This window comes from Aythya ferina (genome assembly GCF_964211825.1).
Source record: "Aythya ferina genome assembly, chromosome: 3".
Taxonomy (NCBI): domain Eukaryota; kingdom Metazoa; phylum Chordata; class Aves; order Anseriformes; family Anatidae; genus Aythya; species Aythya ferina.
In genome coordinates, this window is record NC_140298.1 from 40406949 (window position 1) to 40426653 (window position 19705).

Consider the following 19705-nt stretch of genomic DNA (forward strand, 5'->3'; position numbering starts at 1 on the left):
CATCTCAAGTGACACTAACACACGTATTAAATGCACACATTGAACTGAGCTCCATAATCTTTGCTGAGGATGGGGAGGGAAAAAGGAAAAAAAAAAAAACAAAACACATAACCCTTAACATTTTTGGCATTAGCTAATGTAAAGATCACGACAAAATAAAATTTATGTGCATTCATCTGGCCCAGTGTCTTCCTGTTCTCAGAGAATATTTTGGATTCACCTGCACATACAGCTTCCCCAAATCCCAGTATTTCTCTCCATCTTTTCTGCAGACAGTTTCCCTTCCCCTTGGTAAGCAGTTAGTAAAGTATCTCAGTGGTGTGAAAATCTATTCCTGTGTTCTTCTCTCCTGTGAAAATATGTTCATGCCTTTGAATTCCCCATTAGCAAGTCTCCTTCTAATTGCCTTCCTCAGGCAAGCAACGTCCTTCTCCTCGTGCTTTGCGTCTTGCTGCCTGGAGTTCAGATGTAACAAACTGGTCGAACCCAGCTAGCAGCAGTCTCTGACCAAGAAGGCTTCCTTTGACCCAGTGATCACTGAAATTTAATAACCTTCAGTAATTAGCCCAGCATCAGGTCCAAGAATCTTTGCTGGGTTTTGTCTCAACATGGAGGTGACAGACAACAGGGAAGGCAGCTGTGTGTCTCACTGAAAAAGCTTGCTGTCTGACCCACAAATGCATCGAGTCCCCAGTATCAAAGCTAATTGCTCACAGCCAAATTTCCCAAACTCTTAGCATGTTTCATGAAATAACTTAGTCTAATTCTAAATGTCAACTGCAGATTGTATTCCGTGCACATGTATATCTATGTGAATACCCAGCTCCTTACTAAATGTCATTCAGCCACTTTTAGCAACATTCATATTCAAAATTGTTCAGATCTTTGTAAGTGCCTCAGTGACAAGGGAACTTGTACTCTCGTGTCAGGTGCCACCAACGATCCAAACTGCATCTGTCATTAGATTTTGTTTTGCAATTATACATGGCGATAGGCCCCTCTCCTGAGAGGTTTCCTACGTAGCCCACAAACCACAATGAAGCAGTGGGGGGCTCTGGTGCAGAGAAGTTAGATAACAGCAAAAACATCTAGTGGAAACCATCCCCCCCCATCTAAACTGAAGATAATTGCAAACACTAGTGCATCCGTGCACGCTGAACCTTCTGAAGCATTTCTTCTATTCTTTATTCATTGCCTCTTCAAGTAATTAAGATAAATATTGCCAAATACATTGTTCCCTCCCATCCCATACTCCCCCCCCCCCCACCCCCCAACAATTTTATATGTTAGGTACTGTGTGCTCCCTGACCACGAAAACCTTTTGTTCTGTGTCTGCAAGTATGTCATTCAGGCATCCTGCTCTGCAGCTGGAGCCCCTAGGTGCTGCAGTGCTAAAAACAAACACGGATCCTGACAGAGGACACTCCACCAAAAGCCAGTTTTGCCTGCACTCAAGTCAAAATCGCTCAGTAGCTACCTCAGCAGGAACTGGATCTGATCTGGAGTTATGAAAAAAGCTCGCCAACAAAATATGCCAGCTTGTTCACATAAAAGATAGAAGCAAATGACCTCTTTTTTTAAAAAAAATAAGCAATCACAGTGCTGCACTCGAAACACAGAACAATGGTCTCAGCACGAGGCCAGAAAGATTTGGAAACTGTAGAAAATATTTCAAGTTCATTAAATACCCTTAGGATGCAATAGCACAATACAAGCCATGAAAATAAATGTTGACATACAGAAAGCTATTTTTACATAATGACTATTAATTGTGAAGTTCCTCCTGGGCAGTAAATGATACAACTGTAACACCAGGAGAAGGGTAATTACTTTGATTCAACATCCCAGTGTGTATTTCCAGAGCATTTAACAACAACAACAACAACGCCACACACACAAAAGACAACCCCCAAATACCTCAACAGCTGAACTCAGCTAACTGCTTGAAAGAGGTCTTTGCTATATGTCAGATTAGCAGCCAGCTCAGTCCCTCTAAAATTTTGCTTGAAGCCTTGTACTTTACCATTTAACCTTGAGGCTGAATACTAATTTCTGTGCTGACCTATTTACATTGATTTATTGGCTCACTTTTATTATTATTATTATTATTAATTTGGTTCAATCTTTAAAAACAGGGCAACTGGAACTTTCAAACGCTTCCCCCCCTTCCCATGAATGGCCTTTAAAATACTTTTTCCTTCTTATATTGCTAAATGTTTCTCTTTACGGTCACACAAAGTTGTTTTAAGTGCTCTGTCTCTTTTGGGATCTCCATCCTATTTTTCAAATGTCTTGACACATAAAATTCAGCAACAAAAGAAAGTTATTATGCTCACTGAAATTTCCTGAAGAATAAGACAGCCGTAACAAGTCAGCTACTGAACTGACACTTGTAACTCCTGAGTAAGTCCTACGAAGCCATTGGAACTTCCACACATTTAGCAATAAAACTGCTATTTCATAATGACAGCAGCATGACCAGTCTGAAAAGGCCACAGATCAGAACACTTGCAAGAAAATTACAAATCCTGTCTAAAATCTGAATTTTTGCTCCTGGTAAATTACTGCTCCTGGTGTGAGAACACATTGCTTACAGCTATTGACACCAGCTAGCTAGAACAAATCTCCTCAATTGAAAGTCAGTAATTATAACTAAAATAAGTAAACTGCAACATGCTAGACTACAGAGGGGTAAAATCCAGCAACTGGCATGGCTGTTGTCAGGTTAGCTTTGCTTACTGCTGTTATTCCAAAGAAGGAAATCATTGTAGCCCATATTTAAAAGAAAGACTCAAATAGAAACGTGCATCAGACCAACCTGTAATGCTTTATCCACTGGGTCACTTGCAAGATAAAGTCTGACTGTAGCATGCCTGGTACTTTACCTGCTCTGCCACACAGCTTCATGGCACAGGAAGCTTTGTCTGTCTCTAAAGATTTCCAGAAAGCACACTCCAACACACTTTCATGCAGCTCATCCATCCTCAGACCCAGTAGTTTGGACCGTCCCCTCTTCTGCCAACTTGCTACAAAGGATGAAGGGGGTTAAAACATGTGGAGCAGCAAGCATGACAAATTGCAAAGCCAGAAGCACCTGGGTAACTCATTATCACTGACAGCCCTAGTCAGGTTTTGCTACTTTTTCTATTTTATTTTTTTTTAAATCAGATACTCCAGTAACTGTTTCTGGAAGAATGAAGGGCAGAAGCATATCCAAAGAGAGGTGAAGCGGTTTAGAAGAGTGTTTGTTGCTTATAAAAATAACTAGCAGGCAAGACACATGAAATAGCTGCAGCTGCTGGAAGCAAGAATCTTTCCAGCTATATGGGGAAAAAAAAAAATAGCACCAGAATCAGAATGACTAAAAGGAGATAAAGATGCCCTTACTGGGGTGCAGCACACTGACGTGTATACTTTACTACACCCTGCAGCCGGAGTTTGGGTGGTTTTCCTTTCTTCTCAGTCAGCTAAGCGAGAACACCGACTGACTGTGACCTCTAGCGGCCGCTCGCCGCGCCGTGCGAGGGGCGCTGCCGAAGCCCTTTTGGAGGCACCGTGGGCATTTATCCCCACCTCTCTCCAGGTGTTTTATAGACAGAGGCCAAACGGCGATAAGATAATAGTGCTTAATCGCATTCTCCTTTAAAACAAGCGGCTCTACAGAATCACACGGCCATCCGCTTCTTGTAAGGCATCCTGCAAACCTCAGCTGGGGGAGTAACATGGCAGCAGCAGCAAAGGCTGCCAAGAGAAACCCCTGAATCTGGAGCAGGAAAGGGCGGGGGTGGCGGAGCACTGCCCTAACCTGGGTGTTCTGCTACAGGCGGAGCCCCTGGGCCGTAAAACCTCTGGGATCAGCGGGGAGAAGAGGCACTCACCTGCCCTCTGTCCTGGCAGCACGCCGGCACCTGGAGGCATCGCCCCGAGGGGAGAGCTCCGGGAGATGCTCCAGGTGGTGGCGAGCACGGAAAAAGGCTCAGCCCTGAGAGCCGGAGTGTTAGGGTACCAGAGAGGGAGAGAGGTGAGAGAGGTGGAAGTGAGGAGCTCCCTGTGCGTGCTGCAGACCCCTGAAATCCAAGCTCTGGAGGGCGGCCCGGGTGGCACCAGCTGGTGCCCGATGTGAGCCGCGGCGGGGCGTCGGGAAGCCGGCGGGGGGCCGGAGCGGGGCAGGGGGCGCCCGCTGCGCCTCGCGACTCTGCCCGCACGGCACGGGAGGAGGAGGAGGAGCGCCGCCTCCTCTTCTTCCTCCCCCTCTCCTCCTCCTCCTCCTCCTCCTCCAGATGTGCGCGGGTCCCCGGCCGGGGACAGCCCTTCGGGGGAGGCGGCAGCGCCGCTCCGCAGCCCCCTGCCCGGGTACCGCCGGCGGCCAACTTCGCCGGGGAGACCCGCGGGGGGGAGAGCCGCCTCCAACCCTCCCCGGTACCGGCGGCGCCTCTCCCGCCCCCCCCGGCTCTCCTCCCTCCCTCCATCCATCCCTCCCTCCTTCCCTCCATCCCTCCCTCGTTCCCTCCCCGCCCGCCCCGTCGCCGAGCGGGAGCCGCCAGCGGTGTGAGCGGAGCCGGAGCCGGGGCAGCCGCTGCCGCCCCCCGCCTCTCCCGGCCCGGCCCGGCCCCTGCCCCTCTTCCTCCTCCTCCTCCTCCTCCTCTTCCTCCTCCTCCTCCGTCCCGCCCAAGCCATGAACTTTGGCCGCGGCCCCCCGGTGGTGTTGAACGTCGGGGGCACCCGGTACTCCTTCTCCCGGGAGGTGCTGAAGGATTTCCCGCTGCGGCGGGTGAGCCGCCTGCACGGCTGCCTGTCGGAGCAGGACGTGCTGGAGGTGTGCGACGACTACGACCGGGAGCGGAACGAGTATTTCTTCGACCGGCACTCGGAGGCTTTCGGCTTCATCATGCTCTACGTGCGGCACGGCCACCTGCGCTTCGTGCCGCACATGTGCGAGCTCTCCTTCTACAACGAGCTGCTCTACTGGGGGCTGGAGGGCTCCCACCTCGACTACTGCTGCCAACGCCGCCTCGACGACCGCCTGGCCGAGTCGCGGCCCTATTACTGCCCCGAGGAGCCGGCGGGGGACGCGGGCGGCGACCCCCGGGCCAAGGGGCGGCGGGCAGCGGGGGGCGAGGGCGGCAAGTGGCTGGAGAGGATGCGGAGGACTTTCGAGGAGCCCACGTCTTCCCTGGCCGCCCAGGTCCTGGCCACCGTCTCCATCCTCTTCGTCATCGTGTCCATGGTGGTGCTGTGCGCCAGCACCCTGCCCGAGTGGCGGGCGCCGGAGAACCGCAGCGTGGAGGAGCAGAGCAGGTACACAGCAGAGTCAGTGAGGGAGCCCTCAGGGTAGGAGGATCCTTTATTTTCCCGCTGTCCGCCCCCTCCCAGTGTGTCCCGTCCGCTGTGTCCCGCCGCTCGTCGCGATGCTCTCTGCAGGTGTCGGGGGGTCGGGGCCGCGCCGCTTCCCCGCCCGAACCCCCTGAACCCCGAAATCAGCCCGGGGACGGAGAATAGGGGGGCTCGGGGGAGCCGGAGCGGAACCGGAGCGGAGCCGGAGCGATCGGGACGCGGCTCCCGCTCCTCCAAAGGCGCCGGCCCCTCTTGTCTCAGCACTGTCGTGCCCCTCTTTGGAGACACGGGGGGCTCCTCACCCACCTAGGGAGGCTCACAAGGGGGAGAAAAAAAAATTTAAAAAAAGAAAATAAAGCCTGAAAGAAAGCAGCTCCCTTCTTTTACTTGGGGAAGAGCGCGCTGCGTGCGTTCACACAGGAGAACACCCTGTGTTAGGGAGCTGATCTGGGAACACCTCGCATGGGGCGGCAGCCGGACCCTATTCCTCTGCCGCTCGGCTCCTCTGTATAGAGGCACCGGAGATGATCAGCCTGAGCATTAAGCTCCTGCAGATGCATCGCACAGTGCCCCAGGATATGAACGTAGCAGATGTTTACATTTCCTTTTGACAAAACGTGTATAAAGACACTAACGTTGTGGAACAGCTGCCGCAAACAGGGCATGGGGGTATACGGCTCAGTCCTGGTGTTACACCAGTCAGACCGAGGCCTTTTTTTGTCATCTTTGTGACCTCAGCTCAGGGTTACATCGATGTGACTCTGCTGACTTCGGTACCATTGCTTTCCATCTTCCATTCTCTCGAGAACAGGATCAGGACCACTCCAGTAAGACTTCTCTCATAAACAAGATTCAGATATAGATAGTATAAAAGTAAACATTTCTCATGTTTTCCGCCTTCTTCTTTAGTTTAAAATATAGAGTATTCAACAAAAGTTTTCAGCTTCTACTCTGCTATGGGGGCCCTACAGTGAAATTGCAGCCTAGTCATTATGAAATTACCATCCTTTACTGTAGAGTTAATTGGAATGTGATATATTATATCTTAGTAGCCAAATTAATTCCTTGGAAAGTATTTTCATAGTTTCCATTAACTTAATGGAAAGTGCACCTGTATTTCTGTTTGTAGCTGAGCCAAAGCATTAATTGTATGAACAAAAAGAAAGCAGATACAGACTTAGAAGCTCTTGATTCCTGCCTACATGCAGTCAAAAGTTGCTCTTAGAGGTTCTTCCAGTTAAAAACCTTAATCTTTGTTGTTACCTCAAAGTGAAGATGCTCTGGGTGATCTGTGTAAGGCAGCAAATTGCTTAGACACCCCCCTCCCCCCAAAAACATAGCTGAAAATATATGCAGTGGTATAAATGACTTTGGTGATATCTTTGATCGCATCTGTATGATGTGGAAGTTAACGATTTTTCACTTACTGGGAGTTGCAGATGAACAAGGCTGATGACATGTAATTTTTCTTTCGTAGTGCCTTCATCTTCAAGAACCTGCGTAGATATACACATGATTTTACTCCTCTGAGCGACTAAATTGTATACTGAGCTTTTGAAGGATAAGGTCTTACGTATTTGTGAAATAGAGTGTAGCCAAGCACTTGTCAGGGCACTGAAGGTTACTTTTAAAAAAGAAAGGACCCTGTCAATGACAGGGTGAGGTTTTTTTAGGACCAGCTGCAGCAGTCTATGGAATTGCAATTAAAAAAAAAAAGGGGGTATAAATAAAAGTTGCCATTGAACAGTTTCTAACTGTTTTCTTCTAAAAATCTTGTTGCAGATGAGCACTAAATACAGGCTGGCTCATTTTGCACGTGTCTTCACCCATGTGCTATCACAGCAAATGTGAATTGATAGCAATTTAATGGTGAACACACTGAAGACAGATACAAACGTGTTCCTGTCTGTCCACAGCTTGTCACCTGCTGAGGTGGCCTTGTTCTCTTATGGGAGCCACTCCTTTCTTTATTGTGTATGCAGTGTCATGACTAAAATCCCTGCAATATCTTGAAAAAAGCAGTGAGCTACGATTAATTTTGAGCAATCTGGTTAAGTTACTACTTTTACTTGCCAAGTACACAAAGGATTTGTGTACTCTGGTGATGCCATCCATCCTAAGTGAGAGTGCTTGTAAACACCTGGCTGCTAGTTCTCAATCTATCTAAAAGTCTGAAGCCAAATCCTGGCTTTTGTTTATTAAATCTCATTAAAATAAAGTTCTATCTAACATAATACAACGGTATTTTTCTCAGGAGAAGTTGTGATATTACTACTGTAAGCAAGTGGGTTTTGACATACAGCACTATAATTACTAGTACAAAGACTACATTATCCTAAAAACATATTTTGAAAACTTTTAAAAATGAAAAGTGAATGGGCTTCTCTAGAACTCCTTAGAATGCAGACTTTGGGTGTAACCAACTATTAGATCAGTGCTTAGAAGAGATGAGAATTACCTCTGGAAATTCAGCAACCCTAAAATCTCTCTGGTATTTTCAGTTTCTCATAGGCTTACCAATAAAAAAGCAACTGTCCTTTCCTCAATGTTATGTTACTTATGGTTTGGAAAGGTGCCACACGGGTAATTTCTGTGGCTGAGCTGCGGTAACCACCTCCAGAACCACTCAGGGCAGCTGTAGTGAAAACAGCTCTACTGGGGTGTCTCCACCTTATCTGGACATCATTTCTAGAGGCAAGGTGGTAACTAACTCCACATCATTTACAAAATCAGCCTCTTTAATGAGGTTTGCAATAAGGGTTACTACTGCTGCCAATTAATACCAGCTGTGTTTATTATTTCTGTTTGTTATTATTACAGAAACACCTCTTCACCAGAAGAATTGAGTCCACCCAGCTTTTCCTATATCTTTCACAGAAACCCATATGTTGTTATAACTTTTCATTATGACCATGCTGTCAAAAGGTGAACAGCGCATGGCTGTTTCTGATCCTTTGCCGTAATCCCCTTCAGAGGGCAACAGAAAACTCTAAGGCTTTTTAAGGAGAGGGATAAAGAATCTGACCTCTGAATTTCACAGGTCTCAGGGACACTGATAATACAATTCCCTGACTTGCAGAGGGATTGCCTTCCCCAGGTCCATGCTTAGGACGAGGAAGGAGTTATTGAAATTTTCTTGCACTTTATGATTTTGCTCTCTTCCCTGTCTTGGCACGTTTCACTTATCAGAGCTAAAGATTTGCATCAGATTTGCACAGTTTAGGAGCAGACAGCAGGGACACCTGTCTCCCCTTCTGTTGCTTCTGGCAATTTCAAGTCATCTTTGCTCTCCTCTGATCAATGCCAACAGATGCATACTGTGAGTCTCTGGTCAGGGACTCATCCATTAACTGATCGTAAGCATAATCTTTTGGGGAGAGTTTAAGCTTGTAATAGGAAGTCATTTGAAGCTGCTTGACTTAAAGCCAGTACAGTTCTATCTACACGTCTTAAAACTATTTTTCTAATACTAAATATGAATAGCTTGTTAGCACAAGAAGAGACTGTTGCCCCCCCCTTTTTTTTTTTTTTTTACTTACAGAATGATTAAATTTGTACTGAAATAATCCCTCAGTTGTAAAGCATGTATGATTGCCGTGCTGTTAAGCAAAAGCAAATAAACACAGTAACTTCTCCAAACAGCATTTCTCAACAGATGCCAGTAGGCTTTTTTCATCTCTGCAAAACATCAGCTTAAAAAGTTGCATTTGAATTTTAGAGCACAAAAATCATTATTATTTCAGAACACCCAAATGTTCATGCCCAACACCCGTTCATAAAAATAAGACATTCTTTCTTGTGTAAGATCTAGCCTGAACGCCATATTTTTGCCTAAGTTCTAAAAGTAGGCTGAAAGTAATGCATGGAACTACAGACCCAATTTCAAAACACAGATGTGGATTCTTCTAACGAATTTAAGAGTTTAAAAAAATAGAGATAACACAAAGAAAAGACATTCATCACTTCCTGGCTACAGGGGAACCTCAACAACCTCACCAGGGCTAGGTGCTACTCCTGAGAGCAACATATATGGAAAAGACGCTGAGGACACCAGGGCTGGGATGTTCAACTCCAGGTGTTCACTGAGAGCTGTGGGGCATTGTCCCCTCTCTTTCCCAGGGTAGTGCTGGTCATTACGTCCCCCCCAGGAGGCATGCACCGGCATTTAATGCATCGGGAGATATGATTGCTACCAAAAGAGGGACAGAAGGGAAAAACACCAGCAAGGTTTTTAATGCAGTGAAACTAGCTGTTCTGTTGCCCTTGCTCTGCAGTTTGTAGCGAGGCAGAAATCCTGTTGATTTCAAAAGGATTAAAAAAGACCTTTTGCTGAAATGGCTTGGATTCTTCCTGAGCACGAATTTGATCATTCTCTCTACTGCTTGGACATTTTTGAGGCTTAATGTATCTTACATGGAAATAGGCTTTAGCAACAATTTATCAAATCAGTGCTGACAGACCTTAATCCTGTCATATACTGTCTTTAACTGTATCATCTGTTTTCCTCGTGTGTCCTGTTGATATGTATGTTTTATTTACAAGTTTAATCAGTAATAGTGCCACTAATGAATATTTTGGGGAGATTTCAACTGACTCACCAGTGGATATTAAAAGTATACACATTAGCATGCTGGGCCAAAGTGTAATGCTAAGTTGAAATATTTGATGATGTTTCCAATGTGATTTTTTTTTTTTAGCATAATAAAATAGTCTTGTTAGTGCACAAAAAGAATTTTCAAGCAGTTTAACTCAGTGTACATAAAATAGCCTATTCTGAAAGGTTGTTATCAGATGGAACAGAAAATTCAACAGTAACTGAATTACAGTAGAAATGAGGCTCACAAAGGCTTTATTTTCAGTTAATGGACAACACACTCATTAAAGCAATCTTGAAAACCTGTTAAGTACCAAGAGGCTTACAACTTCAGGAGGAAAAAAAAACACACACTCATGTACTTAGGTCTGGGCCAATGGACAGTAAGTTTGAGCAGAAATAACCCATAACTTATTGAAAACTAGGACTTAATATTCTCCAATTATTCCGATTTTGGAAGGAAACACTTAAGGAAACACTTAATAGACTTGTTTTTAATTTCCCATCTCCTTCTTGAATACCAGCTATTTTAAAACTGAACAGATAAAAAACACAACAAACCAGAATAGGTACTACATTTTACCAAATAAAGCTCATGATTTAATTATATAGCTATAGATGCTTAAAGAGCATATTATTTCATGAACAGGCAGTCTGTCATGTGAATATGCAGCAAATATTTTAGGAATTGGTTACAGAAGATACAGTTACTTTAGTCTTCTAAGTGAATGCATTTTAGTTGGCTTTAAAAAAAAAAAAAAACAACTTAATTTAGTATGAAGTTAAGGACTTAATTTTGGTTTTCTTATTAAATTTTATTTCTCCATTCACAAGGATATAACTTAGTTACAAAGATAAGTCACTGTAAGGGAGAGGGAGACTTAATCTGAAAGTAGAAATGTAGTATGTAGCACTCTAGCTTTCACAACAGGCCAGAGGTTCCTAGTTGTGCTCACCTAAGCACTTATGCGATACATCAGGACTGCTGAAACCCATCTACAAAAGCAAAAAAGAGTGACACAAGAGGAGGAACAACACGTTTCACTGGTGGCTAAGTAGGAGGGAAAGACCCTTCTTTATCTTCTTCCTAGCCAGGATGTCTGTAATTGCTGAGAACGATAGATAAAAAAAACAGAGACATTGAAGTGCAATATGTTGTCAAGTGGAAGCAATGCATCTCCACTATCTTGATCTTGCTTTGTTATTTTTACATCAAGTAATATTTCTTAGCTGTCGTGTAGTCTGTTCTACAATAAAAGACTCTCCAGTCCTCTCTATTGAAGTATAATTGATTTACAGTATCTCTTGTGCTAAGGACTGACAGAGTAAAACAACAGATTGATCACATTTCATCTAACATGGATTTTTACTTGCACAACTACTTCCCAAAGTTATACCAGACCTCTGAATCAATACTGATTCATAAAGATGACTTCTAAGATACCACAACTATTAGGACCAAGCTTCCTCAAAGCTTGACTCAGAGATAACCTGCCTAATTTGTGATAAAATCAAGGAATTACACCTTCAATGTTATAGGGGCATCAGGAAATACCATTTGAAACAGCTTTAAATTGTAAAATTAAGAATTGCTTTTTCATGTAAATGTTCAACATCCTAGGCATAGGCATAACTACCAAACAAATCTTGTAAGATGGTAATGGAGTTTGTCAGAATTGTAGAATATTCCTGGCTGCAAATTTATTTCCAGAAGCATTTTTTTCTTTTAACAATTATGAGTTCTTAAATAGCCAACTTTAAGGACATCCAACTTTTATCAGTGTGTCCATTAAGATGATCTTGCTGTCTGGCTACTTTTACTAGAGAAACTCTTATATATTTCCTCGTCATGTATATTAAAATGGTTGAAGTGAATTTACCCATTAACATTTTTTCTTGATTTTTCAACATGAAGGAATGATAATCCATTCATACAAACACTTGCATATATTCAGTACAAGATTTGTTTAGGTGACATTATGACCTGAATTTTCTTTTACCAAACAAATTGGCATGACAGTTACCACTGCCATTATTAACAGAAACATGAACACCTTCAAAAGCTTAGTTTTTAAAGCAACATTTAATTCTTCAGAAGAAGCTATTTTTAAAATTCAGAGGTCTTTACAACAGAAGTTGCAAACATGATCAAGTATTTTATAAGCCCTTTATTAAGAAAGGCCTCTTGCTTACAGGACTTTCATTTTTATTCGTGAAACATGAATAACAAGGTCATAGCAAGGTCTGATTTTATGTAACTACTTCCCTGAGTAGTTAATTCATGTTCATTTAAATTTTCTGTGGCTGGAATTATGACTTAACTTACAACTTTATGTCGACTGACTATTACTGTTGCCTCTACTATTTCACATAAAACTAAAGTGAATGAATGAATAAAATGAAATTAATAAATAAAATTTTAGTGTATGACACTTTTATGAGAGTTGGTTTATAGAGTCTAGTAGTATAATTACAGGAGTTACAGAAGACTTTGTTCTTCTAGCAGGCCACTGTCTTAATAATAACAGATTTCAGAAATGGTAACAAAAAAAGAAAACGTGTTAGGGAAACAAAATTTTATGTTTCAAATGACAGATTATTACTTACAAATCACTACTGTTTCTGTAGACAGTACCTTGTTAGGATCCCTGCAGTAGAAAGAAAACTCTCTGGTTTCATCTAGCATTTTCAGTCTCCAATCTCATCTCACTTTCCTTTCAGACCTGTTGGTAGAGATGGCACTGATAAACGGCTTTTTCTTTACACAAAATGTTGTTGAAAAAAGATAAGCAAACAAAGGAAATAGGGAAATATTAGCTCCCATTCCCTCCCACATTAAATAAGTGAGTGTAGTTTGAAGTCTTAAGGGTTATTTTGATACCCATTCCTACCTTCTAGTGGTTTGAGGCTGAGAATGCTCTCTCAAGTCTCATGTGCTGCACTGGGATTTTAAAACATTCAGAAATGTAATGAAATCACCCTCCAGGACAGCAATGCTTTCTTTAATCAGGGCTGCTATTTGTATTTGGCAAGAAGATGATCTCGCCTATTGCTTTGCTTACCTTGACATTTCACTGTGACACAGTTTACGGGGAGTTACATTTAAAAGAAAAACTTTCATAATGCCAAGCCTAGCAGTAAATGGAAGGACACAAGCTTATTACTTTGGTACTATGTGTACCCAACTGTGAAGAATAAAATATCACCTGTATTTAGTGTTGATATTATAAAGTTTTGAATACAGTTCTTGGTTAGGCTCTGTTTAGGATGCAAATAAGACTGGTTTCGGCTGGTTCTTGAACAGCCAATTTGCATGAATTATCTGATGCAAAAGCTGATTTCCTCCTACTCCATCTTCACTTCCATTTCAGTTTAGCAGTCTGGTTCAACACATTGCCAGTTCACTGATCCACAGTCATTGGCATTTGTAAGTGGATCAGTTCTTACAGATTTTAAACAAAAACAAACAAAGTATTCTAGATTATGTTATGCACTGGCACTCCATCATTTCCTGCAGGGTTCCAGATTTTGTAGGCATATGCGTCCAGTATTAGGACTAGAATCTGTAATTCATAGAAAGTGATCAGTGATGGGGTTCTTACCACAGATCAGTTTAAACTCTGCACTAGATCCTAAGGTTAGTTGCTGAAATTTGGTGTTACATTTTCAGAATAAGAATAGTGTGGCTTTTTGTTTGTTGCTTGTGAAGGTCTGAAAGTCAATTTGGTAATGTCCATGAAAAAACAAACCGGCACTAAAGCCTTTCCTCAGAACATAAATACTGTATTTTGTTTCTTTTGACAGGATAATTGAAGCTATCTGCATAGGCTGGTTCACTGCAGAGTGCATTGTGAGGTTCATCGTTTCAAAAAACAAGTGTGAGTTTGTCAGAAGACCTCTCAACATCATTGATTTACTGGCAATTACTCCTTACTACATCTCTGTTCTAATGACAGTTTTTACAGGGGAAAACTCACAGCTTCAGAGGGCTGGAGTCACCTTGAGGGTCTTAAGAATGATGAGGATTTTTTGGGTGATTAAACTGGCTCGTCATTTCATTGGCCTTCAAACACTTGGTCTGACTCTGAAGCGTTGTTACAGAGAGATGGTGATGCTCCTTGTCTTTATCTGTGTTGCTATGGCAATTTTCAGTGCACTTTCCCAGCTTCTTGAAAATGGGCTGGACTTGGGAACAAAGAATAAGGATTATGCCAGCATCCCTGCTGCTTGTTGGTGGGTGATCATCTCTATGACCACGGTTGGTTATGGTGACATGTGTCCCATCACTGTACCAGGAAGGATTCTCGGAGGAATTTGCGTGGTTAGTGGCATCGTTTTACTAGCCTTGCCAATCACCTTCATTTATCATAGCTTCGTGCAGTGTTACCATGAGCTCAAGTTCCGGTCTGCTCGGTACAGTAGAAGCCTCTCAGCTGAATTCTTAAATTGACCAAACTTGAGTTCTGTTGTAGTTACTTGCTAAGCTTTGTCTTAGGAGAAGGTGGTGGAAAGTCTCTTCACGTGTCCTCCTTGACTGGATGGTCCTATGGAACAACATTCTCGCCAGCCTGGAGAAAGCCCGTCACCATTCAGACAGGAAGGATGATCACCTGCCTTGGGCACCTTGCAAGGAGAGGGAGTGATGTTTCAAATTTGAGAGAACAACACAAGAGGATTCAGAAGTCCTCCACCAGACCAGTTTGGTCTTCAGTTTGCCTTTCCACACAAAAGCAGAACAAAAAATGTGCTTAACGTTGAGTTTCGTCATTCCCATAATTACATCCTATATCATTCAAAGCAATGTGTAGCAGAAGTTTTTCAAAGATTAAAAATCTAAATGCTCTATAGAGGCATCATACTCTCTTGCCTGAAGTATCTCTACTTCTAACCCAGATAACCAAACTAAATACTTGAAGGAGAATTGCTGCTACTTTTGAGCTTCACAACACAGTACAGCTGGTTCTGTGACTTAGAAAAGATGAAGAATATAGGTCAGTAGGGAAAAAAAGCTTGAGGTCTGATTCTGATCTTTGATGAAGCACACAGATTTTCCATTAAAAAACAGTGGAGTCAGTGTCTTTGCTCTGAATTTATAGTGGAATAACTAAAAAGAGTACATATACCTTTGAACGTTGTAGCAAGGACTTCCTTAACCACAATTACTTTATTCTCTGCAACCAAATGTTTAATAGAAGTGTGGTACTTTATAAAGGTCAGCATAAAAATTCAGGCATTGATAAATATATTTGCTGGTAGTTTAGTGGGGGAGCTATCCAAATTTTACATACACTCAGTTCAACTCCATCCACCTGAAGTTACATATTCACAAACATATTTTTTCCCATTTAAACGAACATATATATATCGTAGTGAAAGTCCTTTAAGACCAATTATAAGATTCCAACACTTGAAACAGTCCAGAGAAAGCACTGGAAAACAAGAGTAGCTGCTCCCTGTCAGATGAGACTTGTCATCATCTTGAAATTCAGCAATCCTTACAGAAGGGTACATTTTACTTTCATAGAAGTTTTAAAAACAACTGTAAAAAGCCCAAAAGAGATCAAAGAAAGTAAAATATAGAAGTGTAAGTTGCGCTTGGCAAAAGGGTATATTCTCCAATGTAACTAGAAAATTAAAATGAATCAAGTTAGGTTCTGAAATATTGTTCACTACATTTCTTGTGTAGTACTGCTAAATAGCCTTGTTCAGTATAATTCTGAAAAGCTGCTATATAGAACTGTGCAGTTGGATACTAAAACATATTTAGGTATAGCTTTACAAATTTGGGTACCAATAAACATCATTATTAACCTGGAAGTTCAGAGTCATCGGCATAGTTGAATTTGATGTGCTTGCCTGAAAATAATGCGTTTACTATTACTGTGCTGTAAAAGCATCTTTTATATATGTATTTGTTAACAGCTCTAGAAATAAAATGAGTACCACCTAGAAAACGCATCTCTGGAACTGCTCACTCAAATAGAAATGCCACGTTGGTCAATGACCAGTATGTTGAAGGCTCTACCATGAAAAGAGCACTCAAGACTTGAAAAACTCATTTAGCATTTTAAGTGGTCTTAGTCTTAAGTAGTCTTAAGGAATTACATTGCAAATACAGTTTTTCTGAAGACCTGGAAAGAACTTTAGTAGCCTCCTCACAGACAAGCTTGACAATTCCTTCAGTAGTTTTTAAAGAACACATTATTAAGTAATGTTACAGACATACCTCTGTTTCTTGCCACTGATGTTCTGGCGTTCAGCTCTAAACTTCCCTATACTGCTATATTTATGCCTTTTGTATTGAAATTATGTAGTTCAGGAATGTTCTCTTGCGTCCACAGAGAGATAAATATCAGCAAAAAGTTCTGTCTTAGGTGAGATTCACAGCTGATGTTAGCTAGGTAAGTAGCGACTTCAGAGGCACTTAGATGTTTTACACCAGCAGAGATGCTGGCTCTGTATTCCTGCATGTGTACCTATATATATCCTGCATATATTATACGTTATTGTCAGGTGAAATGTTTTCTCCTCCTTACAAAAAAATTCCTTCTTGATAAAATTGAAATTTCAGACTTCAATCCAAACAGAGCTGATTGAGGAAAATGACATTTTCATCTTCTAATGACAAGTTTATTTTGACAGTATCAGAAAAACCCCCTTTTCAAGGAGAAAACCTTTATTTTTTTTATACTTTTCTCCGTTTTTTTCCATTAAAAATGAAAAAAACCCACGTAATAACTTTGCCCTACGGATTTTCATATGCTGTTTTCCAAGTATTAATGCTTGGGAAAAAATACCAATAAAACTCCTTAAAATTTACTTTGTCTTTTGTCCTTGTATTTAACCAAACCAATGGTCTGGGGTAGAACCCTCTTTCCACAAAACACCCCATCCCCAGGATGATAATAGTTTGAAATCAGCACACAACATGAATGTACTTTGAAGTACGTTGCAATCTTGATTTCAAGACAAAATAAAATGCACTGTAGCACTACGTGTAAATTTAACTTTTTGTACAAAGGAAAGAATACAAACTAATGCACATAATAACTTCTGAATACCAATTTGAATCATGAATCGTTTTGTATAAGCAATTAAGGATGGGAAGTTTTCAAAGATGAACAGATCCAGGCTATATCTGGTACACAAACAAAATGATCCTTTATGATTGTTCTCCAGCTAAAGAAGTGTAAAAAGATTATCTACTGAAAATAATTGTGTAACAGAAAAAGTCTGTGGAAATTATATACTTTTTTAAAGCAGTATATGTTCATTTTTTGTATGGCAAAATGTGGACAGAATAACCTTGATGTATTTTTGAGTTATAATAAAATATTATTTTGAAACTGCTCTCTTTATAAGCCCACTAACGAGAGATACTTTTTTTTTTTAATTATTATTATTTTTTGCTGTTGTATTATGGTTATCAGTGTGTAGCCTTTAGTTTCCTTAGAAACCAAGTTGAAGTAACGTGATCTCAATGGTAACTTTAAAACAGAATTTTATAGTAAGTAAATAGGGTACGTTACATTTTCAATAGTCAATTTTCTGTGGTCTAGAATAAGTGTATCTTTAAGCAGGTGATGCTTTTACTGAAAGTGTACTTGAGGCCACGTTTTATGCAGACATTGGATGCAGAGCTTTCTTTCCAAATTACAGCATTTCAAAGCCAAATGAGGACAAAGTGGCTCATTTCTAATAATTGCCAGTTTGAAGCCAACACAGTAAAAATATTTCATGGATAGTACCTCTTTCATTATTTGAAACATTTACAGGAACAAATTAGATAAAATACAAACATAGTAAAACTAGGCAAAAATAAAAATAACTTACATAATTGTGACCCAGCCTGTTTGTCTAAAGCTAAACCCCATGCCAATGAATTTTGAACTGTCATTAAATATCTTGATGACAGCAAAGGTTAATCACACTTACACACTAGGTTTGATCCTTAGGACTGACCTACTGGGAACTGTATATTGGCTGCAGTCCTTCAAGGTGCTCAGTGCCACTTAAAAACATTTGATCATTACTGAAATCACTGTAACTGAAAGGTGCCCACAATATATTTTCCTTCTACAGTTCCACACAAAGCACCATCCCCAAAATAACAAAGAATGGAAGAACACAATTTCCTTTGATGTAAGGCTATAAAATGATACTGTTTTTATGAACACCTTCCCCAAAACAAAACAAAAACCAAAACCAAACAAAAATAATTAATTCAATCAACTGGTGATTTTTAGGTTTTACTAGCCCAGGGATCAGCCATTTAAATATGTGATATTAATTCTTACTGTACAGTGGTTGATCCTGCTATACCCAGAGCAAGCTTGATGAAGATAAAAATCCTCTATACCCACCTTGATACCCACATTTTTAAAGGAAAAGGTACAGGGTTTTAACAACATATCTGAAAGTTGGTCCCCTTAGAGGAATCAGTTTTCATCTTTTTTTAGTGTTCAGCCCTGATGTTTCTGAAATAAAACTCAAGTCCTTACAGGATCAAGTCGCTTGGTCTCTTCCCCTCTGTGTAGTGCCCACAAAACCATACAAGTCCTAAATGCCTGCCAGAAGCAGTGATGCACATGCAGCAGCCACTGAATTCAGTAGTCACAGCAGCGAGTCTCCTGCGAACCAGCAAGATGAACAAGGACTGCTCTGCTCTGAATTTTCTCCCAGATAAGAGGTTCAGGATAAAAACTCACAATTAAAATTTTGGCCGTTTTTATGTACCTTAACTTTTTTAGTATTATTCCTTCCTAATATGCTTCTGAGATGTTTGATGGAAAACAACCTTAGCTCTGCACAGCAAAGAAACATTATGTTGCTCTATTAAAAAAAAATAAATAAAAATCGCTGATTTAAAAAAAGGAAATTCTTCAGAAAACATTTTCCAGTATTTGTTTGTAAAAGCAAACATACACATCAGTATACGTGACACTAGTTCCTGCTAGGTAAAACAGATCCCTGTTTATAATAAGGAGTCTTCTTAAGTGAGAAAGGCAAAAAAAGTCTTCTGGTTTTGCTAAATCTATAATTGTTTATGTCAGCTCATGATTTGCCCCAGAACATGTGGAACAAACAACATAACACCTGTTTTATAGTGGAAAGCTAATATTTTGTATGATTTGTGAAGTGCAACATCAAGTAGGGAATATCTTTTATAGATGATGTAATAGGTTAAGCATCAAGAAGGCTGCCAGGGAGCAAGCACAACTGACAAGTACAAATATGCTTGACATGAAATTTTAAGAGCCACAGAGGAATCTTTGGTCAAATAAATAAAATATGGATGTTTGCAACTACACATTTTAGACTCTTTTATTCTTTACAGACTCAAAGGTTTATAATTTTATAGAACATTAATTTTATGTATTGTTTGCTTCTCTGTAAAGAAAAATACATACTATCATTTGAAAGGTAAGGAGTGTTTTCTTGACGTGAATACAGAATTCAACACGTAAAATCACAAAATAAAATTTACTGGGTTTGCTGATTATTTCATACACTAGGGGTCAAGACAAAGATGCTTAATTGTGTAAAATGTGTTCTTTTCAACAAGTGAATTCTGTGGCTATTCATATTGGTATTGCACAGAAAAAAACTTTTTTCCTTTAGCAATTTTTGGCTACTGAGAAGTTTGCCATTTAGGACATAGGAGCCCTACTCAACAGAACTTCTGAATATTTAGTCCACAAGTTACCATGAGATAATAAACTAATCTACACAGCATTATTCTTCTCAACGACAGCAATTGATTACCTACAGTAATTA

General features: G+C 41.0%; 1 protein-coding gene and 1 long non-coding RNA gene across 4 annotated transcripts in view; one reads left to right on the top strand and one right to left on the bottom strand.

The window, feature by feature from the left end:
* The first annotated feature begins 4545 nt into the window (after positions 1 to 4545).
* Positions 4546 to 19238, top strand: KCNG3 (potassium voltage-gated channel modifier subfamily G member 3). Of its 2 annotated transcripts, none has more exons than XM_084512663.1 (2): positions 4546 to 5331; positions 13733 to 19238. In XM_084512663.1, the coding sequence occupies exons 1-2, from the start codon at positions 4676 to 4678 to the stop codon at positions 14376 to 14378; spliced, it is 1302 nt and encodes a 433-aa protein (XP_084368789.1). In that variant the 5' UTR covers positions 4546 to 4675; the 3' UTR covers positions 14379 to 19238. The 2 variants fall into 2 exon arrangements, with proteins under 2 accessions (XP_084368789.1, XP_084368790.1); XM_084512664.1 differs by having other exon boundaries at positions 4547 to 5298.
* The window catches only part of LOC311433493, a 73632-nt gene continuing 59253 nt past the window's right edge, over positions 5327 to 19705 (bottom strand). Inside the window, exons 1-2 of one of the 2 annotated variants that reach the window (XR_014690783.1) lie at positions 12564 to 13725; positions 5327 to 6830 (exon numbers count right to left, since the gene is read on the bottom strand). This is a non-coding gene — a long non-coding RNA (uncharacterized lncRNA). Of the gene's footprint in view, positions 6831 to 12563; positions 13726 to 19705 lie in introns of those variants that run through there. The other variant, XR_014690782.1, reaches the window with a different exon arrangement.